General features: G+C 40.7%; 1 protein-coding gene across 1 annotated transcript in view; it reads left to right on the forward strand.

Annotated features, from left to right (window-relative positions):
* The window catches only part of CFI (complement factor I), a 204,159-nt gene extending 184,725 nt beyond the window's left edge, over positions 1-19,434 (forward strand). The window contains exon 14 of the mRNA XM_053703548.1: positions 19,033-19,434. Coding sequence (XP_053559523.1) covers positions 19,033-19,250 — 218 coding nt within the window. The 3' untranslated portion in view covers positions 19,251-19,434. The remainder of the gene's footprint in view (positions 1-19,032) is intronic.
* Positions 19,435-19,743: the final 309 nt, after the last annotated feature.

Genomic DNA, 19,743 nt, shown 5'->3' on the forward strand with positions numbered 1-19,743 from the left:
GCCAAACGTTGCATCCGGGCGAATGGTCTCTTCACCCAGAGGTATTTCTTCAGATTGTTCAAATGTGGGGGCTCCCAGAGATAGATCTGATGGCCTCTCATCTAAACAAGAAACTTCCCAGGTATCTGTCCAGATCCCGGGATCCTCAGGCGGAGGCAGTGGATGCATTATCACTTCCTTGGAAGTATCATCCTGCCTATATCTTTCCGCCTCTAGTTCTTCTTCCAAGAGTAATCTCCAAGATTCTGAGGGAAAGCTCGTTTGTTCTGCTAATAGCTCCGGCATGGCCTCACAGGTTTTGGTATGCGGATCTTGTCCGGATGGCATCTTGCCAACCATGGACTCTTCCGTTAAGACCAGACCTTCTGTCGCAAGGTCCTTTTTTCCATCCGGATCTGAAATCCTTAAATTTAAAGGTATGGAGATTGAACGCTTGATTCTTGGTCAAAGAGGTTTCTCTGACTCCGTGATTAATACTATGTTACAGGCTCGTAAATCTGTATCTCGAGAGATATATTATAGAGTCTGGAAGACTTATATTTCTTGGTGTCTTTCTCATCATTTTTCTTGGCATTCTTTTAGAATACCGAGAATTTTACAGTTTCTTCAGGTTGGTTTAGATAAGGGTTTGTCCGCAAGTTCTTTGAAAGGACAAATCTCCGCTCTTTCTGTTCTTTTTCACAGAAAGATTGCTATTCTTCCTGATATTCATTGTTTTGTACAAGCTTTGGTTCGTATAAAACCTGTCATTAAGTCAATTTCTCCTCCTTGGAGTTTGAATTTGGTTCTGGGAGCTCTTCAAGCTCCTCCGTTTGAACCTATGCATTCATTGGACATTAAATTACTTTCTTGGAAAGTTTTGTTCCTTTTGGCCATCTCTTCTGCTAGAAGAGTTTCTGAATTATCTGCTCTTTCTTGTGAGTCTCCTTTTCTGATTTTTCATCAGGATAAGGCGGTGTTGCGAACTTCTTTTGAATTTTTACCTAAGGTTGTGAATTCCAACAACATTAGTAGAGAAATTGTGGTTCCTTCATTATGTCCTAATCCTAAGAATTCTAAGGAGAAATCGTTGCATTCTTTGGATGTTGTTAGAGCTTTGAAATATTATGTTGAAGCTACGAAATCTTTCCGTAAGACTTCTAGTCTATTTGTTATCTTTTCCGGTTCTAGAAAAGGCCAGAAAGCTTCTGCCATTTCTTTGGCATCTTGGTTGAAATCTTTAATTCATCTTGCCTATGTTGAGTCGGGTAAAATTCCGCCTCAGAGAATTACAGCTCATTCTACTAGGTCAGTATCTACTTCCTGGGCGTTTAGGAATGAAGCTTCGGTTGACCAGATCTGCAAAGCAGCAACTTGGTCCTCTTTGCATACTTTTACTAAATTCTACCATTTTGATGTATTTTCTTCTTCTGAAGCAGTTTTTGGTAGAAAAGTTCTTCAGGCAGCGATTTCAGTTTGAATCTTCTGCTTATGTTTTTCGTTAAACTTTATTTTGGGTGTGGATTATTTTCAGCAGGAATTGGCTGTCTTTATTTTATCCCTCCCTCTCTAGTGACTCTTGTGTGGAAAGATCCACATCTTGGGTAGTCATTATCCCATACGTCACTAGCTCATGGACTCTTGTTAATTACATGAAAGAAAACATAATTTATGTAAGAACTTACCTGATAAATTCATTTCTTTCATATTAACAAGAGTCCATGAGGCCCACCCTTTTTTGTGGTGGTTATGATTTTTTTGTATAAAGCACAATTATTCCAATTCCTTATTTTATATGCTTCGCACTTTTTTTCTTATCACCCCACTTCTTGGCTATTCGTTAAACTGATTTGTGGGTGTGGTGAGGGGTGTATTTATAGGCATTTTAAGGTTTGGGAAACTTTGCCCCTCCTGGTAGGAATGTATATCCCATACGTCACTAGCTCATGGACTCTTGTTAATATGAAAGAAATGAATTTATCAGGTAAGTTCTTACATAAATTATGTTTTTTGAGGATTAATTTTATTATTGAACAACAACCATGTTCTCAATGAACCCAAAAAACTCATTAATATCAAAGCTGAATAGTTTTGGAAGTAGTTTTTAGTTTGTTTTTAGTTATAGCTATTTTAGGGGGATATCTGTGTGTGCAGGTGACTATTACTGTGCATAATTATTAGGCAACTTAACAAAAAACAAATATATACCCATTTCAATTATTTATTTTTACCAGTGAAACCAATATAACATCTCAACAATCACAAATATACATTTCTGACATTCAAAAACAAAACAAAAACAAATCAGTGACCAATATAGCCACCTTTCTTTCCAAGGACACTCAAAAGCCTGCCATCCATGGATTCTGTCAGTGTTTTGATCTGTTCACCATCAACATTGCGTGCAGCAGCAACCACAGCCTCCCAGACACTGTTCAGAGAGGTGTACTGTTTTCCCTCCTTGTAAATCTCACATTTGATGATGGACCACAGGTTCTCAGTGGGGTTCAGATCAGGTGAACAAGGAGGCCATGTCATTAGATTTTCTTCTTTTATACCCTTTCTTGCCAGCCACGCTGTGGAGTACTTGGACGCGTGTGATGGAGCATTGTCCTGCATGAAAATCATGTTTTTCTTGAAGGATGCAGACTTCTTCCTGTACCACTGCTTGAAGAAGGTGTCTTCCAGAAACTGGCAGTAGGACTGGGAGTTGAGCTTGACTCCATCCTCAACCCGAAAAGGCCCCACAAGCTCATCTTTGATGATACCAGCCCAGTCGGACTGGAGCTCTCTGCCCTTTACCAATCCAGCCACGGGCCCATCCATCTGGCCCATCAAGACTCACTCTCATTTCATCAGTCCATAAAACCTTAGAAAAATCAGTCTTGAGATATTTCTTGGCCCAGTCTTGACGTTTCAGCTTGTGTGTCTTGTTCAGTGGTGGTCGTCTTTCAGCCTTTCTTACCTTGGCCATGTCTCTGAGTATTGCACACCTTGTGCTTTTGGGCACTCCAGTGATGTTGCAGCTCTCAAATATGGCCAAACTGGTGGCAAGTGGCATCTTGGTAGCTGCACGCTTGACTTTTCTCAGTTCATGGGCAGTTATTTTGCGCCTTGGTTTTTCCACACGCTTTTTGCGACCCTGTTGACTATTTTGAATGAAACGCTTGATTGTTCGATGATCACGCTTCAGAAGCTTTGCAATTTTAAGAGTGCTGCATCCCTCTGCAAGATATCTCACTATTTTTTACTTTTCTGAGCCTGTCAAGTCCTTCTTTTGACCCATTTTGCCAAAGGAAAGGAAGTTGCCTAATAATTATGCACACCTGATATAGGGTGTTGATGTCATTAGAACACACCCCTTCTCATTACAGAGATGCACATCACCTAATATGCTTAATTGGTAGTAGGCTTTCGAGCCTATACAGCTTGGAGTAAGACAACATGCATAAAGAGGATGATGTGGTCAAAATACTAATTTGCCTAATAATTCTGCACTCCCTGTATGGATAAGAAATTAGAGGGTCTACTAAAGAAATTATTTGTTAATCAGGGATTTCTTTTACAACCTACGGCTTGCATTGTTCCAGTAACTACTGCAGCAGCTTTTTTGTTTGAGGCTCTAGAAGAGTCTCTTAAGGTTGAGACTCCATTAGATGACATTCTAGATAGAATTAAGGCTCTTAAGCTAGCTAATTCTTTTTATTACTGATGCCGCTTTTCAAATTACTAAATTAGCGGCAAAAAAATGCAGGATTTGCTATTTTAGCATGTAGAGCATTGTGGCTCAAATCTTGGTCTGCTGATGTGTCATCAAAACATACACTTTTAGCTATTCCCTTTAAAGGGAAGACCCTTTTTGGGCCAGAATTGAAGGAGATAATTTCTGATATTACAGGAGGTAAGGGCCATGCCCTACCTCAGGATAGGTCAGTTAAAATGAGGGGTAAACAGAATAATTTTTGTTCCTTTCGGAACTTTAAAGGACAACCCCCCACTTCTTCTTCTTCCACAAAGCAGCATGAAGGGGTGGCCCCCGATCCGGGACCGGATCTAGTAGGGGCAGGCTTTCTTTCTTTGCTCAGGCTTGGGCAAGTGATGTTCAGGATTCCTGGGCACTAGAAATAGTGAGCAAACTTCAGAAAAAATGTATAACAGGAGCACCAGGTATAAGGATAAAACATTAAACTTTATTTGAATACAAAGGGTGTCATAACCCCTGGGTAAGCACATACAAATATAATAGTCAAACAGATGAAAAAAGCTGACCGGTTTCGGCTGTTGCCTTACTCCTAGCCTGCTTAAAACTGCCTAACAGTTCTCTGATTTAACCCTTTAAGGACACAGCTTTCTGTTTGCTCAATTGTTTTATGACGGAAAAATTCCTTCATATGTCCTTAAGAGGTTAAAAACCATCATCTGTAATTCTATTGGTTTAGGGACTCACACCCCTATTAGTATTTCCCTCAGCTTAAATCAATCAAACTCTTGTTCAATTACGCCTAATTTTTACCTTTTACTTTTTATTATTATTATGAACCTTTCTACTTTTCGCTAGTAGTGAAGAAAAGGAGAAAAAAAAAAAAAAAAATCTAATACGTTTTCTCTGCATACATATATATATATATAGGATTTCACTCTTGAACCCTATCTGCGCCTATATCTGGACTGGTGTGTTGAAATCTATGTGTGTGAATATATTTCTTGTTCTTACTCTATCACTTTACCAAGTCGTGCTATAGTGTGCCGTTTTTCACTGCAGAACCCTGATCACCATAAGATATTTTCATTATCATTTTATTTTATGCTCGTACCTTGTAGCGGCTTTTATTAGTTAATATCGTCTAAACAGCCCAAAGCCTTTAAGCCTTTAAGAAGACAGGTGTTTTACCTTTTGCACTCGATTGGATAATCTCCAGTGAACTGCTTGTCTCTGTTTACATCATCCCAATTGGTCGGGTAGCGTGTGCATTTACCAATCAAATGCAAGCCTGTCACAACACAGCACTGTATGTTAAGACTTACCCCCCGTGTCTATCGGCTGTCCATGCAGTATCCTCCCACTGTTAGTGCAATCTGCACGTGAACACAAAAGTGACTATGGGCAGTGTGATCACTCTCTATACTATACATTCAATGCGCTGCACCCTAATGCATAAGCAAATGAGGGGAATGGGACAGCTAACAAGGGGACAGCTAACAAACTAGCCGATAAGGCTCCAATCTGGATTATGTGGGATGCTTTAGGGTGATGTTATTCGCTAGCTGCAAAGCGATCATATGCATGATTTGCTTTATTGAAACAACCCAAAATGTATATATTATACTCTTACCTTACTATTTGTGTACGCTATATATAGTCCCAAAAGAAAGATTTTCCCACTTAGTCTGCTAAACACCTGTTATGGTTAAGGCAATTTTAGCTGCTTACTTTCCTTAGACATGGGGAGTTTTGTATTTTACCTATGTATTTATTTGAGAACTAAGGGACTTTTATGGGCTAGGGTAAAATCGTGTTTTCATTTTGTGTGTATTATGCCCTATATTGCCCTCTAGTGTAGTTGTTGTTAGCTAGTTCTATGAGTGTCCCAAAATAAATGAAAGTGTTACCAAAAATTAATAAGGTCAAATTCCGAATTGAGGCCGTCTGGAATTCTCGTTTTTAAACGAAAAAACATAATTTATGTTTACCTGATAAATGTATTTCTCTTGTAGTGTGTTCAGTCCACGGGTCATCCATTACTTATGGGATATATTCTCCTCCCCAACAGGAAGTTGCAAGAGGATCACCCAAGCAGAGCTGCTATATAGCTCCTCCCCTCACATGTCATATCCAGTCATTCGACCGAAACAAGACGAGAAAGGAGAAACTATAGGGTGCAGTGGTGACTGGAGTTATAATTTAACATTTAGAACCTGCCTCAAATAGACAGGGCGGGCCGTGGACTGAACACACTACAAGAGAAATAAATTTATCAGGTAAGCATAAATTATGTTTTCTCTTGTTAAGTGTGTTCAGTCCACGGGTCATCCATTACTTATGGGATACCAATACCAAAGCTAAAGTACACGGATGATGGGAGGGACAAGGCAGGAACATTAAACAGAAGGAACCACTGCCTGTAGAACCTTTCTCCCAAAAACAGCCTCCGAAGAAGCAAAAGTGTCAAATTTGTAAAATTTGGAAAAGGTATGAAGTGAAGACCAAGTTGCAGCCTTGCAAATCTGTTCAACAGAGGCCTCATTCTTAAAGGCCCAGGTGGAAGCCACAGCTCTAGTGGAATGAGCTGTAAGTCTTTCAGGAGGCTGCTGTCCAGCAGTCTCATAGGCTAAGCGTATTATGCTACGAAGCCAAAAAGAGAGAGAGGTAGCCGAAGCCTTTTGACCTCTCCTCTGTCCAGAGTAAACGACAAACAGAGAAGAAGTTTGTCGAAAATCCTTAGTTGCCTGTAAGTAGAACTTCAGAGCACGGACCACATCTAGATTATGCAAAAGACGTTCCTTCTTTGAAGAAGGATTAGGACATAAGGATGGAACAACAATCTCTTGATTGATATTCTTGTTAGAAACAACCTTAGGTAAAAACCCAGGTTTAGTACGCAGGACTACCTTGTCTGAATGAAAGATCAGATAAGGAGAATCACAATGTAAGGCAGATAACTCAGAGACTCTACGAGCCGAGGAAATAGCCATCAAAAACAGAACTGTCCAAGATAAAAGCTTAATATCAATGGAATGAAGGGGTTCAAACGGAACACCCTGGAGAACTTTAAGAACCAAGTTTAAGCTCCACGGAGGAGCAACAGTTTTAAACACAGGCTTAATCCTAGCCAAAGCCTGACAAAAAGCCTGGACGTCTGGATTCTCTGCCAGACGCTTGTGTAAAAGAATAGACAGAGCAGAAATCTGTCCCTTTAGTGAACTAGCGGATAAGCCCTTTTCTAAACCCTCTTGTAGAAAAGACAATATCCTAGGAATCCTAACCTTACTCCATGAGTAACTCTTGGATTCACACCAATATAAATATTTACGCCATATCTTGTGGTAAATTTTTCTGGTAACAGGTTTCCTAGCCTGTATTAATGTATCAATAACCGAATCCGAAAACCCACGCTTTGATAGAATCAAGCGTTCAATTTCCAAGCAGTCAGCCTCAGAGAAATTAGGTTTGGATGGTTGAAAGGACCCTGAATTAGAAGGTCCTGCCTCAGGGGTAGAGACCATGGTGGACAGGACGACATGTCCACTAGGTCTGCATACCAAGTCCTGCGTGGCCACGCAGGCGCTATCAGAATCACTGATGCTCTCTCCTGTTTGATCCTGGCAATCAGACGAGGAAGCAACGGAAAAGGTGGAAACACATAAGCTATGTTGAAAACCCAAGGGGCTGCTAGTGCATCTACCAGCACCGCTCCCGGGTCCCTGGACCTGGATCCGTAACAAGGAAGCTTGGCGTTCTGGCGAGATGCCATGAGATCCAGATCCGGTTTGCCCCAACGAAGAATCAGTTGGGCAAATACCTCCGGGTGAAGTTCCCACTCCCCCGGATGAAAAGTCTGGCAACTTAAAAAATCCGCCTCCTAGTTCTCCACGCCTGGGATGTAGATCGCTGACAGGTGGCAAGAGTGAGACTCTGCCCAGCGAATTATCTTCGAGACTTCCAACATCGCTAGGGAACTCCTGGTTCCCCCTTGATGATTGATGTAAGCCACAGTCGTGATGTTGTCCGACTGAAACTGATGAACCTCAGTGTTGCCAACTGAGGCCAAACTAGAAGAGCATTGAATATTGCCCTTAATTCTAGAATGTTTATTGGGAGGAGTTTCTCCTCCTGAGTCCACGATCCCTGAGCCTTCAGGGAGTTCCAGACTGCTCCCCAGCCTAGTAGGCTGGCATCTGTTGTCACAATCATCCAATCTGGTCTGCGAAAGGACATTCCTTTGGACAGATGAACCCGTGATAACCACCAGAGAAGAGAATCTCTGGTCTCCTGGTCCAGATTTAGCAAAGGGGACAGATCTGAGTAATCCCCGTTCCATTGACTTAGCATGCATAGTTGCAGCGGTCTGAGATGTAGGCGCGCAAATGGCACTATGTCCATTGCCGCGACCATTAAGCCGATCACTTCCATGCACTGAGCTACTGATGGGCTTGGAATGGAGTGAAGGACACGGCAAACATTGAGAAGTTTTGATAACCTGGACTCTGTCAGGTAAATCTTCATCTCTACAGAATCTATAAGAGTCCCTAGAAAAGGGACCCTTGTGAGTGGTAACAGAGAACTCTTTTCCACGTTCACTCTCCACCCATGCGACCTCAGAAATGCTAGAACTATCTCTGTATGAGACTTTGCATTTTGAAAACTTGACGCTTGTATCAGAATGTCGTCTAGGTACGGAGCCACCGCTATGCCTCGTGGTCTTAGTACCGCCAGAAGAGAGCCCAGAACCTTTGTAAAAATTCTCGGGGCCGTAGCCAACCTGAAGGGAAGCGCTACAAACTGGTAATGCCTGTCTAGAAAGGCAAACCTTAGGTACCGATAATGATCTTTGTGAATCGGTATGTGAAGGTAGGCATCCTTTAAATCCACTGTGGTCATATATTGACCCTCTTGGATCATGGGTAGGATGGTTCGAATGGTTTCCATCTTGAACGATGGAACCCTTAGGAATTTGTTTAAGATTTTTAAATCTAAGATTGGTCTGAAGGTTCCCTCTTTCTTGGGAACCACAAACAGATTTGAATAAAACCCTTGCCCCTGTTCCGTCCGCGGAACTGGGTGGATCACTCCCATCACTAAGAGGTCTTGTACACATTGTAGAAATGCCTCTTTCTTTACTAGGTTTGTTGATAACCTTGACAGATGAAACCTCCCTTGTGGAGGAGAAGTCTTGAAATCCAGAAGGTATCCCTGAGATATAATCTCCAGCGTCCAGGGATCCTGTACATCTCTTGCCCAAGCCTGGGCGAAGAGAGAGAGTCTGCCCCCCACTAGATCCGTCTCCGGAAAGGGGGCCCTGACTTCATGCTGTCTTAGGGGCGGAAGTAGGCTTTCTGGCCTGCTTGCCCTTGTTCCATGACTGGTTGCTTTTCCAACCCTGTCTGTAACGAGCAGTAGTTCCTTCCTGTTTTGGAGCGGAGGAAGTTGATGCTGCTCCTGCCTTGAAATTACGAAAGGCACGAAAATTAGACTGTTTGGCCTTTGATTTGGCCCTGTCCTGAGGAAGGGTGTGGCCCTTACCTCCAGTAATGTCAGCAATAATTTCCTTCAAGCCGGGCCCGAATAAGGTCTGCCCTTTGAAAGGAATGTTTAGCAATTTAGACTTAGAAGTTACATCTGCTGACCAGGATTTAAGCCAAAGCGCTCTGCGCGCCTGTATGGCGAATCCGGAATTTTTAGCCGTAAGTTTGGTTAAATGCACTACGGCATCCGAAACAAACGCATTAGCCAGCTTAAGGGTTCTAATCTTGTTCAGAGACTCATCCAATGGTGCTGTGCGAATCGCCTCTTCCAGAGACTCAAACCAGAATGCCGCTGCAGCAGTGACAGGCGCAATGCATGCAAGAGGCTGTAATATAAAACCTTGTTGAATAAACATTTTCTTAAGATAACCCTCTAATTTTTTATCCATTAGATCTGAGAAAGCACAACTATCCTCCACCGGGATAGTGGTACGCTTGGCTAAAGTAGAAACTGCTCCCTCCACCTTAGGGACCGTCTGCCATAAGTCTCTTGTGGTGGCGTCTATAGGGAACATTTTTCTAAATATCGGAGGAGGGGAAAAAGGCACACCGGGTCTATCCCACTCCTTACTAATAATCTCTGTAAGCCTCTTTGGTATAGGAAAAACGTCAGTACACACCGGCACCGCGTAGTATTTATCCAGCCTACATAATTTCTCTGGGATTGCCACCGTGTCACAATCATTCAGAGCCGCTAACACCTCCCCTAGTAACACGCGGAGGTTCTCAAGCTTAAATTTAAAATTTGAAATTTCTGAATCCGGTCTCCCCGAATCAGAACCGTCACCCACAGAATGAAGCTCTCCGTCCTCATGTTCTGCAAATTGTGACTCAGTATCAGACATGGCTCTCGTGTCATCCGCGCGCTCTGTCCTTAACCCAGAACTGTCGCGCTTGCCTCTTAACTCTGGCATATTGTATAACACTTCTTTCATAACATTAGCCATATCATGTAAAGTGATTTGTAAGGGCCTTGATGTACTTGGCGCCTCAATCTCACGCACCTCCCGAGCGGGAGACGAAGGTACTGACACGTGAGGAGAGTTAGACGGCATAACTGTCCCCTCATTGTCTGGTGATAATTTTTTAAGCGGTACAGATTGATTTTTCAAAGTAACATCAATACAATTGGTACACATATTTCTATTGGGCTCCACAACGGCTTTTAAACATAATGAACAAGCAGATTCCTCTGTATCAGACATGTTTAAACAGACTAGCAATGAAGCTAGCAAGCTTGGAAAATACTTTCAATAAGTTTGCAAGCAATATAAAAAACGCTGCAGCGCTTTTTAAAAAACACAGTTGAGTAACTAAAGAATAATTCAGTTATAGTCAACAATTCTTTAAATGTATTAATTAGCAGAGGATTGCACCCATTAGCAACCGGATGATTAACCCCTCAGTACCCAAAAAAACGGATATCAAATTAATATAAAACGTTTTTATCACAGTCTAACACACTGTCACAGGTCTGCTGTGACTGATTACCTCCCTCAAAAAACGAATTTTGAAGACCCCTGAGCTCTCTAGAGACGTCCTGGATCAAGGAGGAAGAAGCAGGAAGACTGTGCTAGAATTTTAACTGCGCAACAAGGCGCTAAAAAGAGGCCCCTCCCGCTCATTTACAACAGTGGGAGACCTGATATAACGGTTTCTATGCAGAAATATACGTTAGCCATGTGGAAAATAATTCATGCCCAAAGGATTTATCACCAAAGTACCTCACAAAACGAATAACATGCCAGTAAACGTTTTGAAAATAAACTTCTTTAAATGTCATGCAAAGTTATTACTAAGCCTGCAACCAGTCGCTACCACTGCAGATAAGGCTTAAGCATTATTTCAGTATTAACAGTATTTTCACAGTCAAATTCTAGTCCCTAGAAAATAACTCTATTGTGCATACATTTATCAGCCTGATACCAGTCACTACTACTGCATTTAAGGCTGTACTTACATCATACGGGTAACAGCAGTATTTTCTTAGTCAATTCCATTCCCAGAAAATATTGTACTGCACATACCTCATTTGTGGGGGACCCTGCATGCTATTCCCATGTTCTGAAGTTACCCCACTCCTCAGAATGTCGAGAACAGCCAGTGGATCTTAGTTACGCCTGCTAAGATCATAGAAAACGCAGGCAGTTTCTTCTTCCAAATACTGCCTGAGATAGAAAAAAAACAGCACACTCCGGTGCCATTTAAAATAACAAACTTTTGATTGAAGAATAATTAAGTAAAAACTCCAACTCCTCCAGCGACCTCCTTCTTTATTGAGGGTTGCAAGAGAATGACTGGATATGACATGTGAGGGGAGGAGAATATATCCCATAAGTAATGGATGACCCGTGGACTTAACACACTTAACAAGAGAAATCCAGAAGGCCTCTCTTTCACCCAATTTTCGGGTCCTGTCACCCCCTTTGGTCTGGACTGGTACTCTCTCTATAATGGTCCAAGAAAAAAATGTATTGTCTTTATTATGTGTAATTGAAAAATGATTGATAAGTGGCGTTGTAAGAACACCAGCCTTGATATCCGCTAGATGTTCTTTGATCCTTACCCTAGCTTCCCTTGTCGTGAGGCCTACATATTGGAGGGCACAATGGGTGCATGAGATTAGATACACTACAAAGGTAGGCCTACAATTGAGACATAATTTCTTCTGAAAATGTTCTCCTGTGACCAGAGAGCTAAAGGAATCCCCTATAGTTACTCTTTCACATTCTTTGCATGATAGATGGTTACACCTATAGGTACCATTTAATCTTAACCAGGAGGACCCATCTGTCTGTTCTTTTCTTAGTCTCGTGGGTGCAATCATGTTGCCTATTGTTCTGTTTCTTTTGTAAGTGCACCTAATGCCTTCTTCAGAGCATCTGTCTCTTTCAGAGCATCATCAGCTGACAGTAGATGGTAATTGTTTCTAATTATCTGGCATATCTGTGTATACTGCTGAGAGTATTCTGTCGTGAATGTAATTTTCTTGTCCGCATTCTCTTTTGTCCCTTTTCTGTATTTTGTGTTTTTCTGTTCCAAAAGATCAACTCTGTTGACCTTAGTAACGGAATTCCTCTCTTTTGTAATGATTGACCTTGGATAACCTCTCTCTAGAAGTCTATACGACAGTTCATCAGCCTGTTTCTCATATGTACTAAAATTAGTACAGTTCCTTTTCAGGCGAATGAACTGTCCTCTCGCTACACCCCTAAACACCCTCCTTGGGTGACAACTTGAGGCGTGCAGCAAAGAGTTACCTGTAATCGGCTTTCGATAGGTTTCTGTAGTGATCTTCTGACCTGTTTTTCCCTTTATTGTGATGTCCAAAAAATTAAAGAAATAGTGACCCACGGTTATCAATTGGAATTCAAGGATTTTCTCCCAAGAGGGAAATTTAATCTTTCAAAATTATCTGCAAACCAGATAAAGAGAGAGGCGTTCTTACGCTGTGTAAAAGTCCTTTTTACTATGGGAGTAATCTGTCCTGTTCCAAAATTGGAACAGGGACAGGGGTTTTACTCAAACCTATTTGTGGTCCCCAAAAAAGAGGGAACGTTCAGACCCATTTTGGACCTCAAGTGTCTAAACAAATTTCTAAGAGTTCCATCATTCAAGATGGAGACAATTCAAATGATTTTGCCAATGATCTAGGAGGGTCAATATATGACTACCGTGGATTTGAAGGATGCTTACCTTTATATTCCAATCCACAAAGACCATCATTGGTTTCTAAGGTTTACCCTCTTCGACAAACATTATCAGTTCGTGGCTCTTCCTTTCGGGTTGGCCACAGCACCCAGAATCTTCACAAAGGTTCTAGGGTCTCTTTTGGCGGATCTCAGACTGCAAGGGATAGCGGTGGTGCCTTATCTGGACGATATTCTGATTCAGGCGTTAACATATCATCTGACAAAATCTCACACGGGCACAGTGTTGTCTTTTCTGAGAACTCACGTCTGGAAGGTAAACATAGAGAAGAGTTCACTTGTTCCACAGACAAGGGTTCCTTTTCTGGGAACTCTGATAGACTCGGTAGCCATGAAAGTATTTCTGACAGAGGTCAGAAAATCAAAGATTTTGAATACTTGCCGAGCACTTCTGTCCATACTTCGGCCATCAAAGGCTCAGTGTATGGAGGTAATCGGATTAATGGTAGCGGCAATGGACATCGTTCCGTTTGCTCGCTTTCATCTCAGACCACTGCAACTGTGCATGCTTGGTCAGTTGAATGGGGATTATGCGGATTTATCTCCAAAGATAATTCTGGATCAAGAGACCAGAAACTCTCTTCTTTGGTGTTTGTCGCCAGATCATCTGTCCCAGGGGACTTGTTTCCGCAGACCCTCATGGGTGATAGTGACAACAGATGCCAACCTTCTGGGCTGGGGTGCAGTTTGGAACTCCCTGAAGGCTCAGTGTGTTTGGGCTCAGGTGGAGTCTCTACTTCCAATCAATATTCTGGAACTGAGAGCAATATTCAATGCGCTTTCGGCGTGGCCTCAGGTTGCTTCGGCCAAATTCATCAGATTCCAGTCGGACAACATAACGACTGTAGCATATGTCAATCATCAGGGGGGAACAAGGAGTTCCTTAGTGATGATAGAAGTATCCAAGATAATCAGTTGGGCAGAGGCCCACTCTTGTCATCTGTCAGCAATCTACATCCCAGGGGTAGAGAACTGGGAAGCAGATTTTCTAAGTCGACAGACTTTTCATCCGGTGGAGTGGGAACTTCACCCGGAGGTATTTGCCTCATTGATTCTCAGATGGGGGAAACCGGAATTGGTTTTGATGGCATCTCGTCAGAATGCCAAGCTTCCAAGATATGGATCCCGGTCAAGGGATCCTCAGGCCGAACTGATAGATGCCTTGGCAGTACCTTGGTTGTTCAGCCTAGCTTATATGTTTCTGCCGTTTCCTCTCCTCCCACGCGTGATTTCTCGAATCAAACAGGAGAGAGCTTCAGTGATCCTGATAGTGCCTGCGTGGCCACGCAGGACTTGGTATGCAGATCTAGTGGACATGTCCTCTCTGCCACCGTGGAAACTTCTGTTGAGACAGGACCTTCTCATTCAAATCTAATTTCTCTGCAACTGACTGCGTGGAGATTGAACGCTTGATTTTATCGAAACGAGGATTCTCTGGTTCAGTTATCAATACTTTGATACAGGCTAGAAAGCCTGACACTAGAAAAATCTATCATAAGATATGGCGTAAATATCTTTTTGGTGTGAATCCAAGGGTTACTCATGGAGTAAAGTTAGGATTCCTAGGATTTTGTCTTTTCTCCAAGAAGGATTGGAGAAAGGGTTATCAGCAAGTTCCTTAAAGGGACAAATTTCAGCTTTGTCAATTCTGTTTCACAAACGTTTGGCAAATGTATCAGATGTTCAGTCTTTTTGTCAGGCTCTATCTAGAATTAAGCCTGTATTTAGACCTATTACTCCTCCCTGGAGTTTGAATTTAGTTCTTCGAGTTCTGCAAGGGGTTCCGTTTGAACCTATGCATTCCATAGATATTAAACTATTATCTTGGAAAGTTCTGTTTTTGGTTGCTATTTCTTCTGCTCGAAGAGTTTCTGAGCTTTCAGTATTACAGTGGGATTCACCTTATCTCATATTTCATTCTAATAAGGTGGTTTTTACGTACCAAACCTGGGTTCCTTCCTAAGGTTGTTTCGAATAAGAATATTAATCAGGAAATTGTTGTTCCTTCCTTGTGTCCTAATCCTTCTTCTAAGAAGGAGCGTCTGTTACATAACTTGGACGTGATCCGTGCCTTAAAGTTTTACTTACAGGCAACTAAGGATTTCTTTTTGGCTGAGAAGTATCATCCGCCTGGCATATGAGACTGCTGGACAGCAGCCTCCTGAAAGAATTATGGCTCATTCTTCTAGGGCTGTGGCTTCAACATGGGTTTTTAAAAACAATGCATCTGTGGAACAGATTTTTAAGGCTGCGACTTGGTCGTCCCTTCACACTTTTTCCAAATTTTACAAATTTGATACTTTTGCTTCTTCTGAGGCTATCTTTGGGAGAAAGGTTCTTCAAGCAGTGGTGCCTTCAGTTTAGGTTCCTGTCTTGTCCCTCCCTTTCATCCGTGTCCTATTGCTTTGGTATTGGTTTCCCACAAGTAAGGATGAAATCCGTGGACTTGTCATATCTTTGTAAAAGAAAACTAAATTTATGCTTACCTGATAAATTACTTTCTTTTACGATATGATGAGTCCACGGCCCACCCTGTTCTTTTTAAGACAGTTTTTCTTTATATTTTTTGTAAACTTCACCTCTTCACCTTTTTAGCCTTTCCTTTTTCTCTTCCTATACCTTCGGCCGAATGACTGAGGGTGGAGGGGAAGGGGAGGGGCTATATATACAGCTCTGCTGTGGTGCTCTTTGCCACTTCCTGTTAGCAGGAGGTTAATATCCCACAAGTAAGGATGACATCCGTGGACTCGTCATATCGTAAAAGAAAGTAATTTATCAGATAAGCATAAGTTTAGTTTTTAAGTATTCACAAGCATTTTTAGAAAACCTTCATGGTTATAAAAATATACAGCCAATAGTTAGACTTGAGAGATAGTTCATTCAATATTGATGATGAACGCCGGTCCGCGTCCGCCTGATATGTCTAAATGCAGGTCTTTTCACTTATCCAATAATATCAGTTCAAGGTGTGTGCAATTAATAATTTCATATCATTTTATTACTTTTTAACCTCCAAATGCTCAATCAAAAATATACATATAACTGATTATATTTAATTTATGTACATATTTTATAGTTCAAAATAATTTGAGTCATGTTTTTTTTATAGAAAACTGTTTATGTGCAAAAACGTTAACATTAAATAAGACATGAAAAAAGGCAAAATGTGTTTTTATAAGGTCCGTGGTATAGAATTAGAAAATGGCAAAACTCTTAGACAAACTGCAGAAAAAAGTGTTTTCTGAGTGATTGGAATTCTGATGTAGATTTGTCCTCATGCAAGAACTGTTTGAAAAGCAAAATATAAAGGACTAGATTACAAGTGGAGCGGTATTTTAAATGTCCGCTAGAGCACTAATTGCGCTAGAAGTAAACTTTTTGTGCCTGTTGGGTTGCGCTGGTATTATGAGTTGAAAGTAAAAAGTTATTGTGCTCGCGCTACCTTGATGTGTGCAAACTGCTTACTTCTAGCGCAATAAGATAATCTCTTCCCCCAGTCAATGGAGAAAAAAAACCCGACTTGCGCACTAACCCAATCGCATATTGTGATATGCGCTAACCCGACATGAAAATATGAATATTTCACATTCCAATGTTCCGCACATAGCAGAATATGTTCTATTTATTCAAAAATAAATAGTTCTATATATATATTCTTGATGGTATTTTTGTACAATATATAGCTATATATACTGTATATATTTATATACAGGGAGTGCAGAATTTTTAGGCAAGTTGTATTTTTGAGGATTAATTTTATTAATGAACAACAACCATGTTCTCAATGAACCCAAAAAACTCATTAATATCAAAGCTGAATAGTTTTGGAAGTAGTTTTTAGTTTGTTTTTAGTTATAGCTATTTTAGGGGGATATCTCTGTGTGCAGGTGACTATTACTGTGCATAATTATTAGGCAACTTAACAAAAAACAAATATATACCCATTTCAATTATTTATTTTTACCAGTGAAACCAATATAACATCTCAACATTCACAAATATACATTTCTGACATTCAAAAACAAAACAAAAATAAATCAGTGACCAATATAGCCACCTTTCTTTGCAAGGCCACTCAAAAGCCTGCCATCCATGGATTCTGTCAGTGTTTTGATCTGTTCACCATCAACATTGCATGCAGCAGCAACCACAGCCTCCCAGACACTGTTCAGAGAGGTGTACTGTTTTCCCTCCTTGTAAATCTCACATTTGATGATGGACCACAGGTTCTCAATGGGGTTCAGATCAGGTGAACAAGGAGGCCATGTCATTAGATTTTCTTCTTTTATACCCTTTCTTGCCAGCCACGCTGTGGAGTACTTGGACGTGTGTGATGGAGCATTGTCCTGCATGAAAATCATGTTTTTCTTGAAGGATGCAGACTTCTTCCTGTACCACTGCTTGAAGAAGGTGTCTTCCAGAAACTGGCAGTAGGACTGGGAGTTGAGCTTGACTCCATCCTCAACCCGAAAAGGCCCCACAAGCTCATCTTTGATGATACCAGCCCAAACCAGTACTCCACCTCCACCTTGCTGGCGTCTGAGTCGGACTGGAGCTCTCTGCCCTTTACCAATCCAGCCACGGGCTCTTCCATCTGGCCCATCAAGACTCACTCTCATCAGTCCATAAAACCTTAGAAAAATCAGTCTTGAGATATTTCTTGGCCCAGTCTTGACGTTTCAGCTTGTGTGTCTTGTTCAGTGGTGGTCGTCTATCAGCCTTTCTTACCTTGGCCATGTCTCTGAGTATTGCACACCTTGTGCTTTTGGGCACTCCAGTGATGTTGCAGCTCTCAAATATGGCCGAACTGGTGGCAAGTGGCATCTTGGCAGCTGCACGCTTGACTTTTCTCAGTTCATGGGCAGTTATTTTGTGCCTTGGTTTTTCCACACGCTTCTTGCGACCCTGTTGACTATTTTGAATGAAACGCTTGATTGTTCGATGATCACGCTTCAGAAGCTTTGCAATTTTAAGAGTGCTGCATCCCTCTGCAAGATATCTCACTATTTTTTACTTTTCTGAGCCTGTCAAGTCCTTCTTTTGACCCATTTTGCCAAAGGAAAGGAAGTTGCCTAATAATTATGCACACCTGATATAGGGTGTTGATGTCATTAGACCACACCCCTTCTCATTACAGAGATGCACATCACCTAATATGCTTAATTGTTAGTAGGCTTTCGAGCCTATACAGCTTGGAGTAAGACAACATGCATAAAGAGGATGATGTGGTCAAAATACTAATTTGCCTAATAATTCTGCACTCCCTGTATAGATATATACAGATATATATAGGAATATATATTTAGAAATAAATAGAACATATTCTGCTATGTGCAGAACATAGGAATGTGAAATATTTACAGTAAATACATAGTTAAAACCTTTATTAAAAATGAATAGTGCATAAATATGCGTTTTCATGTTTTCATCTACATAACTGCAAAGGGCTCCTTATGCACTTATATATATGTCTATATATAGTATGTGTGTACATATGTATGGATGTATGTGTTTATATGTGTATATATGTCTGTAAATAAATATATACACATATAAATACATATGTACAAATATATACTGAGTGTAGACATATATTATATATACATACATATATATATTTAGATATGTATATGTATGTATCTCTATGTTAAAGCCCTTATAACTTTTGTGTGCAATATTTTTTTTCAGCTCTGAGAACACAGTAATCATTCTAGTGCAAGCAGCAACTGCGCTCAACTTGTAATCTGAGCACAATTTAACCTGTGCGCTAACGATCTCGAAAACCCACGCACAGACGTTTGCGCTTCACTTGTAATCTAGCCCAAATTTATTTTTTTCTAGAGGTTGTTGAGCATTTTGGAATCAATGCCAATTCAAAAACCTTATTAAAACAATTTAATGCACTTCACAAAGGAATTTTTATTGAATGGAATAGAGCCCTAACTGAGATGCTGATTGTTATAAAGTTGAACAATACATTCGATAGAAAGTTCATTACATGTATTTGTTGTACTATTCTTTATTTATCTGTGCTAGAAAGGAAAACATCTGATTCGTAGAACAATTCTTTCAATGACCTTAATATTTTTGTTGTTTATAGGTACATATGATGGATCGATAGATGCCTGTAAGGGTGATTCTGGTGGCCCATTGGTTTGCTTTGATGATAATAATGTTGCTTATTTATGGGGCATAGTAAGCTGGGGGGAAAACTGTGGAGTTGCTGGTTACCCTGGTGTCTACACAAAAGTTGCAAGTTACTTTGAATGGATAAGTCGTAAGGTTGGAAGAGCACTCGTCTCGCAATATAATATTTAATAGATGAGTTGCAAGTTGAATTTGTGAGACGTTTAATATACAGTATAAATAATATACTTTTGCATGGGTATAACTACTTATTTGAATTAAAATATACCATACCATGTGCTTTGCCAGTTTGATGCTATTAACTTGGATCCATTTTAAGGACCGTAAATATCACAAAATAAAAAAAATAAAAACATTTTTGTCTTGTGTGTTTTTTTTGTTTACTTTTCTATGGACAGCAACATTTTTAGAAAAGCATAATAACAGATTTAATATAATTAAAGTGTGAAATTGCAGATATCTACTGTTTTTATCATTATTTAATAAAAGTTGTATCGCTACAGGCCGGGAGCCTGCTTGTAGCTAATCCTGTGTTTATATAGCTTTAATTCACAGGAACACTATTTTTTGTGGGCAATGGAAAGTGCCAGGGGCAATCGTGCATTTTATATTTTCAAACATTGCACATTTTGACAGGCATTACCAGTCAATTGTTTAAAGGGTT

Source organism: Bombina bombina, chromosome 2 (assembly GCF_027579735.1).
Source record: "Bombina bombina isolate aBomBom1 chromosome 2, aBomBom1.pri, whole genome shotgun sequence".
Taxonomy (NCBI): domain Eukaryota; kingdom Metazoa; phylum Chordata; class Amphibia; order Anura; family Bombinatoridae; genus Bombina; species Bombina bombina.